This window comes from Bidens hawaiensis, unplaced genomic scaffold (assembly GCF_021521415.1).
Source record: "Bidens hawaiensis isolate Kalapana, Puna unplaced genomic scaffold, B.hawaiensis_p1.1 tig00008858_1, whole genome shotgun sequence".
Lineage (NCBI taxonomy): Eukaryota > Viridiplantae > Streptophyta > Magnoliopsida > Asterales > Asteraceae > Bidens > Bidens hawaiensis.
Genome location: NW_027491639.1, coordinates 932,966 through 953,567, shown reverse-complemented (window position 1 = coordinate 953,567; position 20,602 = coordinate 932,966). Strand labels below are relative to the sequence as shown.

At 35.5% G+C, this 20,602-nt stretch overlaps 1 protein-coding gene across 1 annotated transcript; it reads left to right on the top strand.

Moving 5' to 3' along the window:
- Positions 1–4,278: 4,278 nt before the first annotated feature.
- LOC143530184 (ninja-family protein AFP3-like) lies at positions 4,279–7,653 on the top strand. Its single transcript, XM_077025798.1, has 2 exons — positions 4,279–5,463; positions 6,935–7,653. The coding sequence occupies exons 1-2, from the start codon at positions 4,932–4,934 to the stop codon at positions 7,291–7,293; spliced, it is 891 nt and encodes a 296-aa protein (XP_076881913.1). The 5' UTR covers positions 4,279–4,931; the 3' UTR covers positions 7,294–7,653.
- The last annotated feature ends 12,949 nt before the right edge of the window (positions 7,654–20,602 follow it).

Here is a 20,602-nt window from a genome sequence, read left to right as displayed (position 1 = left end):
TTGGACATCATTTTATAGATGCATTCAACATGATCATATACATTTTATTCTTAACATGAAAACAGTAAGAATGAGTTAGTTGTTATTATTAGGTATACTTATATAGGTGTTTGCTGTTATTTTTTGTTAGTATTTGCTAATTTTCAATTATGAAGCGTTATACGTATTTGTTGATTTATATTTTGTTGTTATTATATTTTTTTTCTTTTGTTGTTATAAGTATTTGCTGGTATTTGTTGTTATTATTGTGTTATTAATTTTTATTCTTTTGTTGTAATTTTTAGGTTTTTTTCTTTGCTATTATAAATCATTGTTTATGTAGATTGGCATTGTTTCTTACGTTCTCATTTTTTTTATAAATTGGTATTATTTCTTATGTTCCCATGTTAAAATTAAAATATACCTGAACATTTCCAATCAATTAAATAGATCATTTTCAAGTCGGATAATGTTTGTGAGTCTTTTATTTTAGGGTTAACGTAATAAAAATTGAGGAACACCTCTTGCTAATTCTGCCATCTATAAAGAACCGAACTAGATTTTGTTTGAAATAGTTCAACAAAGACCAAATAGCTTTAATAAATTCAACACTAAATCCGAACAATCCAAAGGGTTTGTCGTCACCATAATCCCAAACTACCGCCGCAATTTCAACGACAAAAATTTGTTCAACAAGAGACAAAGCCGCATCGATTGACAACAGGCTGATCAAATCCTCATTAATGAACTTTGCATCATATACTGTAACCGCAACACTTCAGATGTTATCTTATTTGGTTTGGTTATCCAATCGTCATTTAATGGTATTTCGTTGATAGTATAATGTGGGTCTTTTGTCTTCGCCTATCCAATCGTCATTAGGTAGCATTATGTCATCTAAACGACGAGAATACTAGTGACGTCATATTATCCAAGCTTTATGAGCACAAACCATCTTTGATACGTTAGAATACAAATGATAAAACTATCGGCTATGTATATGACATTAAATGTATGGATTAACCCAAGTTCAGTTTATAATATTTTTTTTGAACGACCAAACTTAAATTTATTTTAAAGACAATTACATAAGGGCGCTGCTAAACATACCCCCACCCCCTTACACCATTTTTACTAAATATACACCCCCCCCCCCTTAACTTATTAGATAAATTTCTATTACCCTTTAACATTATTTATATACATATTAGTCCATACAACATATTTTTCACTTAATAATCTTCATTACATATATTAAATTAAAAACTATCAAGTATTACTATTAATTTATTTTTTTAGTATTAATATTTTAAATATTTATAATATGTTTTTTTTAATTTTAATAGTATATATATTTATAATATCCTTATTTTACCTCTTTATCTTTTACAAAATAAACCCGAAACTCGAAAACCTAAAACCCTAAACCCGAACCCTAAACCCTAAACTCTAAACCCTAAACCCGAAACCCGAAAACCTAAACCCTAAACCCGAAACCGGAAACCCGAAAACCTAAACCCGAACCCTAAACCCGAAAATCTAAACTCGAAATCATAAAAAAAACGCAACTTGTAAAAAAATATGAAATCCTTGTTTTTGTGCTAATTTGGTAATTATATAATTTAAAGGGGTAATATTAAAGTTGGTTTTTCCAGGGGGGGTATACAAGCAACCAGGGGGTACATTTAGCCTGACCCTAAACGGGCTAAATGATTTATTAGTGTAACGTACACTATTACGATTTATTAGTATTTATGAATTATGAATATTTGCATTGATTTAGCTAACCATAACGATTCCATAGATAAGTTAAAAAGTAATTTTAAATTGTTAGTTTGATATATATTTTGTATTTAAATAGCTAATTCGCAAAATTAAATTATAATCACTAAAACAAAATAAATTACTATTATTTTATCAAAATTTTACTTTGCAAGCCTAGCCAGCTTTAGTTCAAGCTCACACTCAAGGTTAACAAACGGGCTTAGCTCGAAAACTCTTAATGAGATTAAATTTAAGATCGAACATATTAAGGTATTTCAAAAATTTTAGAGAAATATGTATAGATTAAAATAGAACAAAAAAATATATTTATTTTTTACACGTATGAATATGAAAACTTGTGAGTTTTTCTTAATAACCTTCTTAACTTGGACGAATCAGATGATCGAGCAAACTTATCAACTTGAAATATGAGTTAGCACCACTCTTCTCGAAAATTGAACAAACTGATTTTAAGCGATACTGTTTAGCTATTTTTGAACAAGACTCGTTCTATTTCACCACCAATTTTTAAAAAATATAAAACAAATAAATAATCAATTTTAATAAAGAAAACCAAATAATACATGACTGAAAAAACGGTGAGTTTTTAAATGACCTCCTTAACTTGAACGAATCAGATGAGCAAACTCATCAACTCAAAATCTCTACAAGTTAGCACCACTCTTTTTGAAAATTGAACAAGCTGATTTTAAGCGATACTGTTTAGCTATTTTCGAACAAAACTCCTTACAATTTCACCACCAATATTCAAAACACACAAAATAAATAAATAATCAATTTTAATAAACAAAAACCAAACGGTCATAAATAAAGTCGGATTAAAATTGTGTTCTTTCCCTATTTAATACTATTTTATATTTATTTAATGAATCAATGTCCTTGCGGCGTCACGTGGCAAGACATAAAAGTAGTGCCAGCATAACATTCTAACACGTGGCCAGTTTCTATTCCTCGTGTTATAATATGACACGTTGCCTTACCCCACTGTACCTAGACAACTCCTTTTCCCAATTAATATTATTATAATTAACATACGTGTCACCTCTCTGTCTTTCTCACAGCTACTTTCCTTATACGACCCTACCTTTAAAGGGTATTTTCGTCATTTACCTTTTTTACTTTTGTACTGTTTGCAACTACCCTTGTGGTTTGAATATATTGTATCACACACCATATGGTTTATATGTTTACATTTTTTTACAATATGTTTGTGGATTCAAAGTTATGAGAAAATAAAAATAAACACCCTTTGCTTATTTGTAATATTATTTCTATAATAGGCTAATATCAATCATGCATGTCCTTTAAACTTTTAAATTATTTACCCTTTAAAATATTAGGTATGAAAAGTTTCATAAAATATAACTTATAATACAATGAACTTTAGATGCTGAAAAGATACAGTACTGAATCAAATAAATTAAATCATTTAATCCACATTATCCTAATTCATGTGATCGGGATTGTGTTGGGGGCGGAAAATTATCATTTTAAATATGGTTACACCAATTTAAGACCCAGACGAGTAATAATATCTAATCATATACAAGCATTGAGAAAAAAAATCAAATCATTCAATATCTTTTAATTCATCACTTACAATATCTGATTATTTTTTGTTATGTTATATTTATTCTCACATCGTAGGTGGTGACAAAGAGACGCCTCTTTCTATGGCTAAAGTAACGTAATTTTATTTTTACAGTTACCATATTGGCTAAAGTCGTTTGATCCAATAACAAGCACTCAAAGAGTGTTTTCTCAAAGGTATATACTCATATTGGATTACTAACAAGAATGTCCAATTGGTTGATTGAGGGGATCAAAAGTACAAGCTTCATGTGGTTTAAGCATATGGTCAATTTCATATCTTTAGAATTGGTGGATTGATTTATTTTTTGAATTTGAACCTCACTCTTGTTTTAATGTATGATTATGAGTTTCTAGCTTCTAATCATATTTGTTTTTAATACAAATATCTTTAGACGATAAAACAAACATGACGTTATATGTTATATGTAAAACTCAAAACGCTCGATCACGTGCTTAAAAACCATTATTATTTCAGTTCTGTTTAATCAATCATGTTTAAATAACAATTCCATATATAGATTAATATGCATGTGTGGTATCGTAACTTCCTAATTGATCTACATGGCAGCACGTAGTTGTGCTACGTCATCTTTTCTAAATCCTTTTCATTTTTAAAAATTTCACATTAATCTTTTTGTGCACACCACGTTATGCTTATACCGACTGAAATCGCATAAGTTTGCTGCGCGTTGGAACATCCTCATGTCACATCAACTTTTTTTAAAGAAATAATTTTATGTTATTTTCTTACAACTTACCAATTTATGTATACGTTTTATTGCTGATACCATTGATACCGATTAAATTCTCGCCAGTTTAGGTCCAATGATGCCGTAACCCGATACCGATTAAATCTGCGTCTACTCGCAGCCACACCGTGACAGTTTTATTACCATCGAAGTATCTTTTCCATATATGTAAACCCCTTAAAACCCAAAGGACCAAACCCATAAAACCCATCTTCTCCAATCTCCCACTCGTGCCTCTGTTTTCTTTTCCTCTTTCATCTATTCTCTTCTCTTTCTCTCTCTCTTTTCAACCTTCAATCCACCAATTCCTTCAACCCGTTTTCAATTCAGTCAACCCATAACCCGATTACACCAAAATCGGATCCAAACCCACTTCAATTCCACCCTCAATTCACTCAATCCGTCGTCGTTTGATCCAATTTCAACCTCAAAATCACAGCTTTATTCAACAAGATTCGACCCATAGCCCGATTATACTCAAATCGGATCCAAACCCACTTCAGTTGATTCAAAACTGGTGGCTTTTTACCCAATTTCAACCTCAAAATCAAAGCTTTAGTCAACAAGATTCGACCCATGACCCGATTACACTCAAATCGGATCCAAACCCACTTCAATTGATTCAAAACTGTTGCTGTTTTATCCAATTTCAACCTCAAATTTTCAACCTCAAAATCAGAGCTTTAGTCAACAAGATGCGACCCATGACCCGATTATACTCAAATCGAATCCAAACCCACTTCAATTACAGTCTTAATTGAACAATTGAACGGTTGAATAATCTAATAATCGATTTAATAAAAGAAAGTTTGATTTTTTTCAGATATGAGTGAGAAAGCAAAACATGAGATGGGCAATTTGCTGGAGAATTTTACCGGGTCGGAGGATCCGAGTAGATCCGACCCGGATGAGGAAGTGGAGCTGAATCTCGGGTTATCATTAGGTGGAAGATTTGGGGTTGATAAGAGTAAGTTAATAAGGTCATCTTCAATAGCAGCAATTTTGCCTGTGGTGAAAGACGACGACGTTTTGGGGGTTAAAGAGAAAGTGGGGCCCACGGGGTCGTATGGATTAATCCGAACGGCGTCGTTGCCGGTTGAGACGGAGGATGAGTGGAGGAAGAGGAAGGAGCTTCAGAGTTTGAGACGGCTTGCGGCGAAACGACGCCGTTCGGAGAAGCAAAGGAATTTGAATAAGGTGGAAAGGGAAGAGTATGTTAAGGCTATGGGTCGGGTCGGGTCGTCGGTTGGGCCGAACTTGGGATCGGGTAAGTGGGATTCGGGTGTTGCCACGTCGGATGGAAGTGTTCCAGGATCCGTGGAGTCACAAGCTTCGAGCGAGAGTAAACATGTTCAAGGTAATAATAATTTTACGCACAAGGTAAATGTGAAATTTAGGTGTTATAAAAATATGGTAATATTTTATTTTTACCAGAAATGTAGGTGTGGAAAACGGGAATCTAGTTAATTTGTTTTTAACTAGGTTTTACGAGCCTAAATTATTAATCGTGTTAGGTTGACAGGGTGACTGGTTGGGGTGTCTAGTTGAATAGGTGAACTAAACGACTTATATTTATAGAATTTATAGTGATATAAATCTAACGCGGGCGTATTTAAGTTAAAAACTTGAATATGGCATGTTTAATCAAATTGTTAACGAATTAGTTAGTTGTTCATTACTACATAGGTTGTAAATAGGTTAAACAAGTTGGAATAAATGGGGTAAATTGGTCGTTTGGTTGGTCGACTTGTTTAGTTAAACATGTCAACTTACGAGTTAAGACGACCAATTAAGCAGGTTATAGATATCATAGTTATCAAATGCGATAAGCGCTCGAAAGCGTTTAGGCTGGGTCTAGCGCCCAGGCAATAAGCGCAAAAAAGCGCCCGATTTTGAAAAAACGCGCACATTAAAAAACAAAATTTTTAACTTAAATAGAGCATCTTATGAAGAACACATACATTCACAGTCCTTGACATTAGGTTTTTAGAGAAAGAAATCCGAATTTAGGTTTTTTAAGAGCAAAACTAACCTGTAACTAACCTTTAAATTCTTAGTTTATTGATGATTTTGTGTACTGTAATATTGATTGTGGAATAGTGGAGTGTTAGGGACTCATAAAGAAAAGGAACAGATTATTAAAGGGAATTTAATATGCATGGGGAGGTTTAGGAAAATAAGATTGCGTATTAAATATCTGTTGCATGCTAAGCGCAAAAAGCGCACGCTTTTAATAACTATGATAAATATTAGCTTGAACATGACTTGGTTATGAAAGGGTAGGATGTAACAATCCAAAATTTTGATTATTTATGGTAATGTTTATTCAGTATTATTTATTAATTTGATACATTTTATAAAAAGATTGATTATCCAAAAATTATGTGAACATGTATAAATCTACTAAAATCTTATGTCAGTTGCTTATACTTCAAAAATTAGTAAGCCCAAAAGTAATCATACTAACCCAAACACTCCCTTAAGACATAAAAAGACATCCTTGGCCCTTGGGTGTGTTTAAAAACTTATTTAACATGGTTTTATCTTCTTAATGATGTTTTCTAGTTACTAATCTCCATTAACACTAGGTTTCTTTAAGCTTAATTTTAAACTACATTAGAAGCCAAGTAAACCCAACCTAACTTGTCAAGTTGATGTTTTAAAAACCAGTCAACTTTGTTTTGACTTAAAGTGACAACTTGTTGTCAATCATTGATTTGTTGTTGCATTCTCTCAAACTTTTGATACATGACTTTTTAATTAACAAATCTTTTATTACATCCAACTATAATAACCCTTTTATAATTTATTAACATACTTTCTATCAGGATCGAGTACTGAAGGCGACGCAAGCCAAGCAAGTGTGCAATCTAGCCAAGACCGAACCAACCAAGGTGGCACGAGTTCATCCCGGTCAAAAGCCGAAAGCTCACGGCCTAACAATAGAGGGAAAGAAATTAAGTCAAGTACAATGGACATGCCATGTGTCTTCACGGACGGTCCTGGTGGCAGAAGAATCGACGGAATTCTTTATAAATATGGGAAAGGCGAAGAGGTGAAAATAATGTGCGTTTGTCATGGCAGTTTTCTTACACCGGCCGAGTTTGTGAAGCATGCGGGTGGGACCGACGTCGACCATCCCTTGAAGCACATAGTTGTAAACCCTAATTCTAATTCTTACTTGTAATGATGATGTATGTTTTATCATCATCATCATAGTCATCATCATCATCATCATCCCTTTGAAAGAGATTAAGAGCTAGTTTAAGCATGTTGATTACGAGAGGAAGTATGATTATTTTGTTAGTTTTTTTGATGGTTTTTTTTCTAGTATTCTTTCCTTTTCTTGGTTTTTTTTGGGAAGATGCTTGTGTTAATCATGGATTATGAATTATGCATTGTATCAAGTATGGAATTTAGATGACAAATAATATCATTTTGGTTCAATGTGGGTCTTTATTCATTTATTAGACTATGTAAATATTAGGCCCAAAGTATTTTATGTCTTGAATGTTATATATAGTGTAAAGCCTAGATGTGGTTATGATTTGGGCACTTAGAATTTGTTTTCAAGTGACCATTGCATTATAACTTAACTTGAATGCAATCAAACAAATTTCAAACTAGTTACTAAGTTAAAACATATAGAAAATACTTCACATGCAATTTACAACATTAAGTTGCATATGCTCCAACTCAAAAGTTCAACAACAAACAAACTCAATAGAAATTGCTTTATGTTCTTCGGTTCGAGACAAAGTATCTACCTTTCCTCTAACAAACCTCCTTAGTTTCAACTCGACAGACATATCTTAACATACCAAGAGCTTCCTCTATTGCAGTCTCCTTGTGATCGACCGCCCTCCTCCCACTTGACTTAAAGCCTGTGAATGAAAAAGAGACGGGTTGATGGTGGCATGCGTCGATGGGCAATGATCCACTAGAGATCTTAGCCCCCTCCTGATCTCCTTGTACGACTCCATTGTTTCTCGTTTTTATTCTCTTGAATCGAACACACACGAACAAGGGCATGTTCGTGTTCATTCATTTAACTTAAAACAAACACGAACACTTAATCGAACAAATATTTATATTCATGTTCGTTTATTTTAAAAATGAACATTTGTGTTCGTTTATGATCGTTTGTTTAAAATCTAAATGAATATAACTGATCATAGATAAATGAACATATCTAAACGAAACCCATTGATACAAATATTTACTTTAGTGTGTTGGTAAACCCTTTGTGTAATATCAAATAGATCATAGGTTCTTCAAGCTTACTGACTTTGTTTATCTTGTTTTTATTATTTTAGTTTTTATTTCCAGTTAATATTAGTTAGGGTTTTTATTTTTTAAACAAAACACACTGCAAATACAGACGCAAATCTAAACCCGAAAACCCTCAACCTATGACTCTCGACCTCTAACCACCCTCTTTAGACCGCCGCTCGGAAGCTTGGATGAAGATGAGAGGGGCGGGCGAAAATACGCATTAAAAGAAAACGTAAACGGAGGGGCCGGGATCAAATTTTTGGTTGAAAACGGATAAATTTACACTACGTATAAAAAATACGGATGAAAACGGGTAAATTTACACTACTACGTAAAAAAGCGGAGGGGGCGGGGCCACTTCTGGCCCCGACTATCCTTCGCCCCTGCCGCTCTTCTCGGCTCTTGCCCCTGGCCTCTAATTTTGTCTTTTCCACGTTACCATGTATTTGGTATTTGTAATTTGTAAAACTTGTAAAGTTGTAGTTTGCCATCATCTAATAATTATTGATTGATTCATTTTATATCGGTAATTGTATGTTCATTGTCAAATTGTAAAAATTTTTACTTAGTTTTTTTGTTTTTTATTTCTTTTAACTTGAACTTTTGAGCTAATTATGTAAGGATTTTTGAAAAGAAAATTTAAGTCCTCATCTATCTTCTTTAAGTGATACTTAATACCTATCAAAAAATTGATTTATAAGACATTTCAAGGATCTCTCCTAATGGAAACCATTTTTTTATTATGATATTGGTTTTTAGTAATGTTTCTCGCTTCGACCCAACCCAATAATGACCGGCCAGAAAATTCTTATGATTGGTTGTGAAAAATATGAACACCTGAAAAGGGGACCTTGGTAGAAAAAATCTAAAATCCACCACTACTCAGATACTCAATGCAACATTTCATGTGAAAAAATTCATAACAAATATTAAACTAAAGATAAGTTCGTTTTCATACCGATACAATTCAATCATCCATAATAATTAATAATGGGAAAATTCTCAAAATAAACGTTTATGAAAACGTTTTTCAGCTTTTAGGTGTCATTCGCAAGAATTCCCAAAATAGGTATTATAATATAATCATGATGAGTAGTTTGTATAACCAATTAAAACTGGACACGTGTCTTTAAACTAACCGTAACGGGCAAATTTACCAACCATTTACTCGTCACGACTAAATAAGTTTTATGCCTCGTAATCAACGCCCACGAATAATTCATAAGTTGTTTAGTCGCGATAAGTAGATTGTAAGGTTAAACTAGTCATGACGAGTTAACTACTAATAAACTACTCGTGTAGGGAATGTAAACCAGGTAAACTAGTCGCCGCGACTAAAGGACGTATGAATTACTCGTGGGTGTTGATTACGAGACATGAAACTTATTTAGTCGTGTTGAGTAAATGATTAGTGAATCTGCTCGTTACGGTTAATTTAAGGGCACGTGACAAGTTTTAACTGGTTCTACAAACTACTCGTGTGTAATCATAAACTACTCGTCACGACTAGTTTATAATACATATTTTAAGAATTTCTTGCAAATGACACATAAAACCTGAAAAAACGTTTTCATAAAAGCTTATTTTGGAAATTTTGCCATTAATAATTGGGAAAATTCCCAAAATGATCCAAAAGAGGAGAGAGAGAAAAAAAATAATCCTAACTATATCAAGATTCTCAAAACAACCCTTAGACTATCCACAATGCTATTGGTGCCTTTAGGAGCCCTTGGGTGCCATATAATCGCCACATCATATCCTTTACAAATCCTTAAAACCCATCAAACTATCTCCAATGCTAAAGACGCCCTTAACTGCCTAGTCAGTTGTCACATCATTATTAATAAATGATTTAAAACTCCTAATTTCACCTCCAACAATACAAACCTTTTACATTTTTCAACTCATCAATTTTATTATACAACATAAGTTGGATTTTTTTTAAAATTGGATTTTTTTTTTCAGTTACATATTAAAACTGTTTTGTTTTTCAAATTGGATTTTTAAATTCAGATCAAACCTAAAAGGTATGTATGTAGTTTACTTAATAAATAAAGGGGCAAATATTAAACTTTCATCAATAAAACAAAAGATCTATCTACCTCCATCGTTTCATCTTCTCCCCCAACATATTCCAAACTCCATTAAAGCTTCATGAAGGTGTTCAAAAAATCCAAATACTGAAGCTTTTCAATTCTTGCTAAAAAAAAGAAAATAGCTCAAAAGTTGGCACAAGAACCCTAATAATGGCGCCCTTGCAGACGGATGACACTTGTGAATCTCTTTCCTTCGGATGAGATTTAATGCGCCTGAAAGTATGGGCGTTTTCCACGTTAACTCGGGCGGAAGAAGTACAGGCGCGTTAGAGATTGTTGGGTTCGTAGGCCTTGTTGGCCCGGTTTATTATATGAAGTCAAAAGAGGAGACGGGTGTGGGCGGTCGGGCCCAAGCCCGGCCCGGTTTAGATTTCTTGCATAATAATTTACTAACCCTAGTTCAGTCTCTATATAAACAACATTATGTACTTGTAATATTTGGTCACTCAATAAAGAAATACCTAGTTGCCACCCGTGGACGTAGGTCAGTTTAGACCGAACCACGTTAAATCCTCGTGTTCGTTTATTGCTTTCGTGTCGTGTTCAGTTTCGTGTGTGCGTTTAATCCTAACAAGTGGTATCTAGAGCTTAGGTTCGGATCACGCGAAGAACACGTTGAACCAGCCGAGTCGCCGCCAAACCATCCAGCAGCCGCCACCCTACTGCGCTAGGGTTCCGCCGCTGCTACGGTTTTCCGATTGTCGTTAGGGTATACGCCGCCGCCGCTGTTTCGCCGCTGCTAAACCCAGCCCGACGATCACGACTAGGGTTCAGTCGAGCACCGCATCACCACCCTTTGACCACCATCTCGTGTAATCTGATTTGTCGCGTCGTCCTTCGATTGCCGCTTCTTGTTTTTTTTTTATCCTGCTGTTTGCGATTGACAAGAAAGTATAGGTATTATTATTTTCTTGGAGTTTGCACCATTAAAGGGAAAAGAAGAAGCCATATTGCTTCTTGGAGTTTACGTGACAGAGGATTACTATTGTTATTATTATTTTATATTTGGGATGGTTTGCTAAGAAACAAAAATAATATATTGGTTTTATATATTTTTTGTTTGGAGATCATATCTTGTAAAAGGCGCAGAACGAGCCAATCAAGATCCTTTTTTTGTTGAAGAACAGTTGAAGTCGTTTAAAGAAACGGAGAACCAGTGCCAACCGCGTTTGTCAGGTTTATCGTTTCAGTTTAAAGTTTCGGTTTCTGATTTACAGTTCGTATTTCCGTTGCGTATAAATAGGTTGATTTTTTAACAGAGTTCAGTGGAACAATCGTTAAGTTCAGGCTCGTGTTGCTGTGTCTGTCTCTGTTTTATCCAGTTTTTCGTTTTAGTCATTGCCATGGCAGAAGGCGGAAAGGTTTCGATACAGAAGTTTGACGGACAGAAGTTCGGTTGGTGGAAGATGCAGATTGAGGCACTACTTTGTCAGAAAGACTTGGATGTAGTGTTCGAGGATGAAAAACCAGAAAAGTTGTCAGAAGCAGATTGGAAGAAGTTAGACAAGAAAGCTAGGGCTTGTATTACATTGTCGTTGTCGGAAGATGTGGCGTTTAACGTCATGAAAGAAACCACAGCCCGTGGTATTATGGACGCACTATCCAACATGTATGAGAAGCCTTCGGCAGCGAATAAGGTCTATCTTATCAGAGAGCTAGTGACAACTCGAATGAAAGAGGGTGGGTCAGTTACAACTCATATCAATAATCTTAATTCGATCTTGTCCCGCTTAGTGTCAGTTGACATTAAGTTTGATGATGAAGTTCAAGGCCTCTTGTTATTTTCCTCTTTGCCCGACAGTTGGTCGCAAACAGTGACTGCAGTTTGTAGTTCGTCTACAAATATTACTTTCGATGGGATTCGAGATCTGATTCTGGGAGAAGATTCAAGACGCAGAAGTTCATGTGAATCATCAGGCAATATGCTAGTCACAGAAGGTAGAGGTAGGGGAAAACAGCGAGGCAGTGGGAGCATGAAGAGGAGTCAGTCTAAGACTCGTAAGGATATTGAATGTTGGGGTTGTAAAGAGAAAGGACACTTCAGGAATCAGTGTCCGAATGGTAAGAAAGAGGTGAACGTTACAGAAGACGACACAGATGACGGGGTCAGTAGTGATGAGGCTTTGGTTTGTAGTGTTGAGAGTAGCGTTGATGCTTGGGTGATGGATTCTGGTGCATCGTTTCATGTCACTCACTGTAGTGAAACGATGAAGAATCTTAAATTTGGGGATTTTGGAAATGTTCGACTAGCGAATGATGATATTTTAGAGGTTACGGGTATGGGAGACGTTGATTTGATAACTTCAGCCGGTACTTCTTGGACTTTGAAAGACGTGAGGGTTATTCCAAGTTTGAAGAAACGTTTGATATCAGTTGGGCAGTTGGATGACCAAGGGCACGATGTTAAGTTCGGGAATGGGCAGTGGAAGGTAGTCAAAGGGAATCTCGTGGTTGCTCGTGGCAAGAAAATGGGTTCGTTGTATATGGTCGATATGTCACCGAAAGGAGTGGATCCAGTTTTGGTGAAAGACAAAGTCCGGTTCACAGAATCTCGTGGGCAGAAAAAGGTTCGTTTTGCAAGTAACAAACCCAGAGCCAAAGTGAAGATTCAGGATGAACGAGCTAGGAAGGTTAAATCAGTTGGGGGACATCGTGACAGTGGGAGCACAGGTCGTGTTTCAGTTACAGTCCCAGGTCGACAGTGGATTAAGAAAACCAGTATTCCAGCTGTAAAAGTCTCTCCAATGAATTACTTGCTGAATATGGAGAGTGTTTGTTCTCAGGTTATCTCAGGATCCGGTAGTTCATTACAGTGGGAGCCGGTAGGGACAGAGAACGGGTCAGGGGCAGTTTCAGCCATGACTGACGTGTTGGAGCTCCGGGGAGCTTCAACGGGCCTTCAGGTTAATTGATGAGAAGGCGGTGGCAACTAGAAGAAGTTTAATGTTCAGATTACAGAAGTACAATCAGGAGTGCAGACGAGAGTACTCAAGGCCTCCGAGTGGGAGATTGTTGGGTTCGTAGGCCTTGTTGGCCCGGTTTATTATATGAAGTCAAAAGAGGAGACGGGTGTGGGCGGTCGGGCCCAAGCCCGGCCCGGTTTAGATTTCTTGCATAATAATTTACTAACCCTAGTTCAGTCTCTATATAAACAACATTATGTACTTGTAATATTTGGTCACTCAATAAAGAAATACCTAGTTGCCACCCGTGGACGTAGGTCAGTTTAGACCGAACCACGTTAAATCCTCGTGTTCGTTTATTGCTTTCGTGTCGTGTTCAGTTTCGTGTGTGCGTTTAATCCTAACAGAGATGGTCTTAAAATATGTACTGAGAAGACGTATTGGGAAAATAAACGACCATATTTTTTAACCAGTCAAAATGTGACACGTGTAAAGGTACAAACACACCAGACGAGATTTTTAAAAATCTCGTCTGGTCCGACCATATTTTTAAGTTAATTAACTTTTTTAAAAACCGTCTCTTCAGACGGTTTTTTATGTTTCTCGTCTGGTACGTTCAAAATATTATTAATCCTAACTTCATCTTCATCTTCATCTTCTTCTTCATACCTACAAGATCTAATACCCACCTCCACGACCACCGCCACCACCGCCGTAACCACCGCCACCGCCATTGGGACACTCCCTAGCCATGGAACCATCCTCCCCACACTTAAAACAACCACCACCGCCTCCACCAACTCCATAACCACCACCACCACCGTAACCACCACCACCTTCGCCGCCGTAACGATCACCACCACCATACCCACCTCCACGTCCTCCGCCTCCGCCACCATAACGATCACCACCGCCTCCGCCACCATAACGATCGCCTCCGCCACCATAACGATCACCGCCGCCACCACCGCCGCCACGGGTACTCCCCTAAACCGGTCTTCACTAGATTTGTTGACTTTTTTTGCATGTTGGACTAATCTAGTGTTTGACTTGGTTAATGGGTATTAGATCTTGTAGGTATGAAGAAGAAGATGAAGATGAAGAAGATGAAGTTAGGATTAATAATGATTTGAACGGACCAGACGAGAAACATAAAAAAACCGTCTGAAGAGACAGTTTTTTAAAAAGTTAATTAACTTAAAAATATGGTCGAACCAGACGAGATTTTTGGTGTGTCAGTACCTTTACACGTGTCACATTTTGAATGGTTAAAAATATGGTCGTTTATTTTTCCAATGCGTCTTCTCAGTACATATTTTAAGGGTTATTTTGGAAATCTTGATATAGTTAGGATTATTTTTTTTTCTCTCCTCGTTTGGATCATTTTAAGAATTTTCCCTTCATAATTATACTCATCTTTCAACAGTCCAGACCCCACAAACACACACTAAACTCACACGTGGTAGACTAGTAGTACGAAAGAGATTTGAAAATAGTAGAGAGATTAAATTACGCAGGGGACAAGGAGTGTACTATTCTTCAGAGCAACGCGCTTTCCTCAAACACCCATCCACTAGAATAGGCAAACTACCCGTACTTCATTTTTCAACTTACCGACGATTTGATTTATGTTTTTATAAAAACCGAATTGAAACGAATTTTATAGATTTTTATTTTTTAGTTTTTTTAAGTAATTTATAAGAATTTAATATACATGTAACTCAAATAATTTTGGCCAAATGTATAATAGTCTATTACGGAGTATTTAACAATTAACAAAATTATTTCTACCTAGATTAATTATATTCGATAAACTTTCTTTTCGATAAATTATTTCTACCTAAAATTTTAAATGGTAAAAACTGAAGCCAAAACGAAAACCGACACCGAAAAAACTGAAATCGAACGGTTTTAACTTTTTGAAAATGAAATTTTGTTTTACAATTTGGTTTTAGCCCAAAATCGTACCGAACCGCACCACGCACACCCCTACAACAACCTGATCCAAATGACCAACTAACCTACTAATCCCCTGACACGTGACACGTGAACATTTAAACAAACTCAATTAACCCAACAACGTAACTCATACCAACTGAATGCGTGCAGCTGCATCGCCATAACACGCCACGCCATGTACAAAACAAGTTATGGTTGTTGTTATTATTATTATAGATTAATTTAGGGTGTAATCACCACTTTTCATTTATTATTAGATGTAATACATTTTGTATGCTTGATCAACATTTGATATCAAACTTTTTATATATTTATATCAAAATGTAGGATGTAATTATTATAAGGTATTTGGGTTGAAATTGACTTCCATGGTTTGTTACTTTCTTCTTCTTTACGGCGTTGCTTCGTTTTGGGCCTTTTGGCTCGTAGACGCGTAGTTTCTCTATATATAATACGTCTTATTCCCAAGTTCAAAACCCGACTGCAAAATGGATCTAGACGAACTACCTCCCTCCTGGTTATCGCTTGCTACGACAAGCGTTGATCAAGAAACTCTTCAGGTCCAAGCTACCGCAGATGCGGTACATGCTATTAAAGCTTTAGCTAACCCGGGGTACTTTTATAATTATGACAATGAGCAATCACTTTCTAGGGAAGATGTGAGGCCACTAGTCGGTTCTCAAACATCCGGAGGTAGCAACAACGTCTATTCGTTTGGTAAACCACCTTCGCTAAGCGACGTACATAGACCAAAAGTATCTCAAGCAAGCAAACAACCAATGTCTATAGAAGCTGTGAAGCCACCCGTGCGTAAACAAACCAAATATTTAACTACAGTGGACGACCCATGTGTGTTCATTAAACCAGACAGGCCGGGTGACAAAAGAATAGATGGGATTCTTTATGAATATGGTAAAGGTGAAGAAGTGAAAATAATGTGTGTTTGTCACAACAACCTTTTCACAGCAGGCGAGTTTGTGAAGCATGCGGGCAAGAACGACGTTGACCAACCCTTGAAGTACATATTTTTTTGTCGCTACAAGAAAAATACCATGTAGGGGACGAAACCTATAAGGACGGCACAAGTTGTTTCTATAGTTCACCCTAGCTATAAGGTCAACAACATGGCGCCTCTACAAATGTTTCCTTCTTTTTAAGTTTGTTAACCATATAGAGACGACATTTCGTCCATGTAGAGTGAAAATAAATTTTTATATTTTTGTTTTAATTCAAGTTTGATAAACATGAAACCCTAAATAAACGTTATGACTTGTAGAGACCAAATGTCGTTTCTACAACATTTAGTATACATATTCATTTTTTAATTTTTTTGTATTAATGTTCAAAATATTTTAACTTATAAACATAACATGGCGTCTTTATAAAGTTTAAGTGAAAAAAAAATTGTTTTTATTAGGTGGTACAATTTTTCATCATTGTAGAAAAAAAATATTAAAAAAATAGTCTACCCTATAGAGACAGGCCAAATTAATATTTTATAATTTTTTTATTTTAAAAATGATTTTTACCTAGGAAAATTTTAAAAAAAAATCAAAAAAAAATTAAATATATGGAGAGTTGGAGACTATATGTGGTCTCTAAAATATTTAAATAGTAAAAAATTAGGAGCCAAAAATTCTCACTAGTTCACCAAATATTTTCAAAATTAATAGAAAAGTATTTAACATATAAACTGTAAAGACGACTAAGAAAACAAAAAAAAACGAAAAAAATATTTAAACATATAGAGATCATATGCGGTGTTTTCCTGAAAAAAAATGTGATTTTCCAGCCAAAAACGTTTTTCCGGCGATCTGTAACTAACGGCGTTAGAATTTTGTTAGTTGCGGACCGTTAGAAACAAATCCGTTAAACGTTGGGATCGTCAGCAGCCAATTCGTTAGCTAGAACCGCCAATAACCAAAATACAACAATTAGGATTAATAAAAACCAATATACCTTATTACTATTATAGATTAATTTAGGATGTAATCACTATTTTTTTTATTATCAAACGTAGTACATTTTGAATGCTTGGTCCACTTGTGATGTCAAACTTTTAATATATTTATTTATTTATATATATACATTTACAAAGGTCGGTGTGCATTGTTTCTTGTAGAGTCTGGAGTTAATTTTGTACCATCAAATTTTAATTTAGAGATCAGTCATTTTACCTTTTTGTGTTCTACACGTGTTATCACCATCCCTCAGTGTCAGTCAGTCAGTTGCTTCACATGGGGTGTATGACTAATGACTGTATGTCTTCAAGAATCAAGATCAGACCCATATCATCATACCCTTTGCCAATTTCAACACCACCGCATCGCACTCGACTCATTCAAGTATTCAACCACCGACTACAAGGATCTTACGCGTCGGTTCTCCACAGTGGCTAATGGCTGCGGAGGCCATAACAGCAGGTACCAACGATCAATAACCAACAGAAGATTTAATCAGTTCTTGGTTACTGTTTTGGAAACCCTAGGCTACGCCGATGTGGAGGTATATGACGGTATGACTTTCCGGCCGTCTAGGGGCGCCGCGGTTCCTCGACTCTCTTGTCTAGACAAAGAAAACAAAACGAGAGAACATCATAAACGAGAGTGTGACTGTTATGATGATTTGAGTCTATATCTGGGCGATAAAGGTTATGATGATGAGCATGGCCTCATCTGAGCCTCCATAGTTGTTGTTTCTTTATGTTGATGATGATACAAAACGACTATTTTTTAAGGCTATGATGATATGAGCCTGCTTTTGTGATATATTTTTTTACATGGCTTTTTTTTACTTAATTTGTGCTTCGTTTTCCAAGTGTTAGGTCAATTCAGTTGATATTTGTAATGAGCGGAAAGATGATACCTAAATTTCACTTATAACCATATCAATTTGCATTCCATGACCAAAGTACTTGGTTTGACATAAAGTTTTAGTAGTATACTGCCAGTTTGGAAGTGCAAGCATGAGCAGTTTTAACCATTAGGGCGTTCAGTATTCTTTGTCTTAGGTTTGTTAATGCCGGTAGGGGGTGTGATTAAATATTGTGTGTTTAATTCAGGTTTATTTTGAGGAATGGTTGAATTTAGGCGTTGTGGATTGGTTGAGAAGGTAATATACTCTCTTAAAATTGTAACGGTTGTGTTGGTGACGATTTCAGTGTCTACCATTCACAACTTATGAGAGATCTTACTATCCATCATTTGATCAACCACTGCGGTTTCATTCCTAAAACTTTGCTGCATATGAAACACCATCATTCCTAAAACTTTGCTGCATATGAAACACCATGATTGCTAAAACTCTTAAGGTCCAACCAAAAATTTAATTTGAAGGTGCATATGAAAAAAGATTTCGGTGACTTCTCTGTTAGCTTTGAAAAAAACATTAATTTTGTGCTAATGAGAGGATTTTTGCAAACCTTGGTGTTTTGAGTATTTATTGTTTTGTGGCACTCTTACATCAGGTTATACTTTCAAAGTATGTTTGTATGAACTAATAGTCAACTACATTACTAAGTTTCATATCTTTTAACTTTTATGCCTATTGTGATTACACATTTTGAGATTCGTTTAATGTCAATATGGGTTTTTGTAGCACGTCTGAATTTCTAGACCCAAACCCGGAGTAACCAGCGGGTGTGAAAAACTCTAAAACGACACTCGAATATACTGCCCATCCCCAGCAACGCGGGGGTCAAAATACTAGTTTATATCAAAATTTAGGATATTATTATAAGGTATTTGGGTTGACGTTGACTTGAATGGTTACTTAATAAGTTAATAGTAAATACTTCTTTGCTGCGTTGCTTCATTTTGGCGAGTAGACGCGTAGATAACGTGTATAATACATCTGATTTCCAAATTCAAAACCCGTATGCAAAATGGATCTAGACAAGCTACCTTCGTCTTGGTTATCGCTTGCGATGACGGGCCTCGATCAGGTCCATGCCACTGGAGATGAACAATCACTTTCTAGGGAAGCAGTGAGGCCACTGGTGGCTTCTCAAACATCAGGAGGTAGCAATGATCACTATTCTTTTGGCCAACTGTAACATTCGTCATTTTCGATCTTTTTTTGTATTTGTATTTGTATCAAAACCCGACCCGATTTGTAAATCAAATCTTTCACTAATATAAAATGTTGGATTTTTATGTTTCATAATCATCTCTTACCTTTAGGATTTGTTACTAGATTGTATTATTTAAACCTTTTTTTTAAAAAAAAAATAAACATATGCAAGTATTGATATAAAACAAGGAAAACAAGTTTGACTTCTTCCCTATATAAACAACCCCATCCTCTTCATTATTCTTTGCTCATTCATCTTCTTTCTCTCCCAAATAAAGTTCATATCTCTAACCTCTAAGGTTCTTAATAATCAAGCAATAACCTTCTTTAATTCTTGTTTGTTACTTATTAATTCATATCTTGTGGCACAACATATATATATAATATGCACCCCTTGTTTCATTCGGCTTTCATCTTCTTCGGGAGGTGATATGCTACAAGGCAAGGCTACATGGAGAACTCTTTGTAGTTCTTGTTTATACTATTTTCCTTTAATGCTTTCCTAGTCTTGTTCATATTGTAAGTAGTTTAGCTTTTAATTCATGTTTAAAGAGTTTCATGGTATTGGTTATGAAGTCACTAGTCTCGGTTTTATCCCGAGATTAGACCCGAATCAAGACCGAACCAAGACCAAACTCTTGTTTACTAGTCTTGTTTATACTATTTCCCTTTAATGCTTTTGTTTATATTGTAAGTAGTTTAGTTTTAATTCATGTTTAAAGAGTTCCATGGTGTTGGGTATGAAGTCACTAGTCTCGGTTTCATCCCGAGATTAGACCCGAATCAAGACCGAACCAAGACCGAACTCTTGTTTACTATCTTTTGTTTTAAATAGTTTTTTTTACTAGTTTTGTTTAAAATAGTTAAATAAACATGTTTATGAAAGATTTGAACCTTGTAACTTCTAAAACTATTTTGACAGTTCTATGGTATTTGGGTATGTGGCAACCATCCTCGGTATCATTCCGATTCAAGGACCGAACCAAAACCGAACTAAACCGAGTTCACTTGCCTAAGACACACAAGTGTGTTTTTGGCCATCGAAACTCATCTTTTATTCAAGAATGTATTTTAAACTAATTTTAAGTATTTTATCAACTTACTTGGTGTGTCGGTATCCAACTTGATCTTATAACAAGCTTGGACCGGTGATACCAAATACACACTTAACGGGCGTTAAGGTTCTTCATAA

Coding starts and splice junctions, on each gene's coding strand:
- LOC143530184 (XM_077025798.1), top strand. CDS start 4,932: ATGAGTGAGAAAGCAAAACATGAGATGGGCAATTTGCTGGAGAATTTT. Junction 5,464..6,934: donor CGAGAGTAAACATGTTCAAG/GTAATAATAATT, acceptor ACTTTCTATCAG/GATCGAGTACTGAAGGCGAC.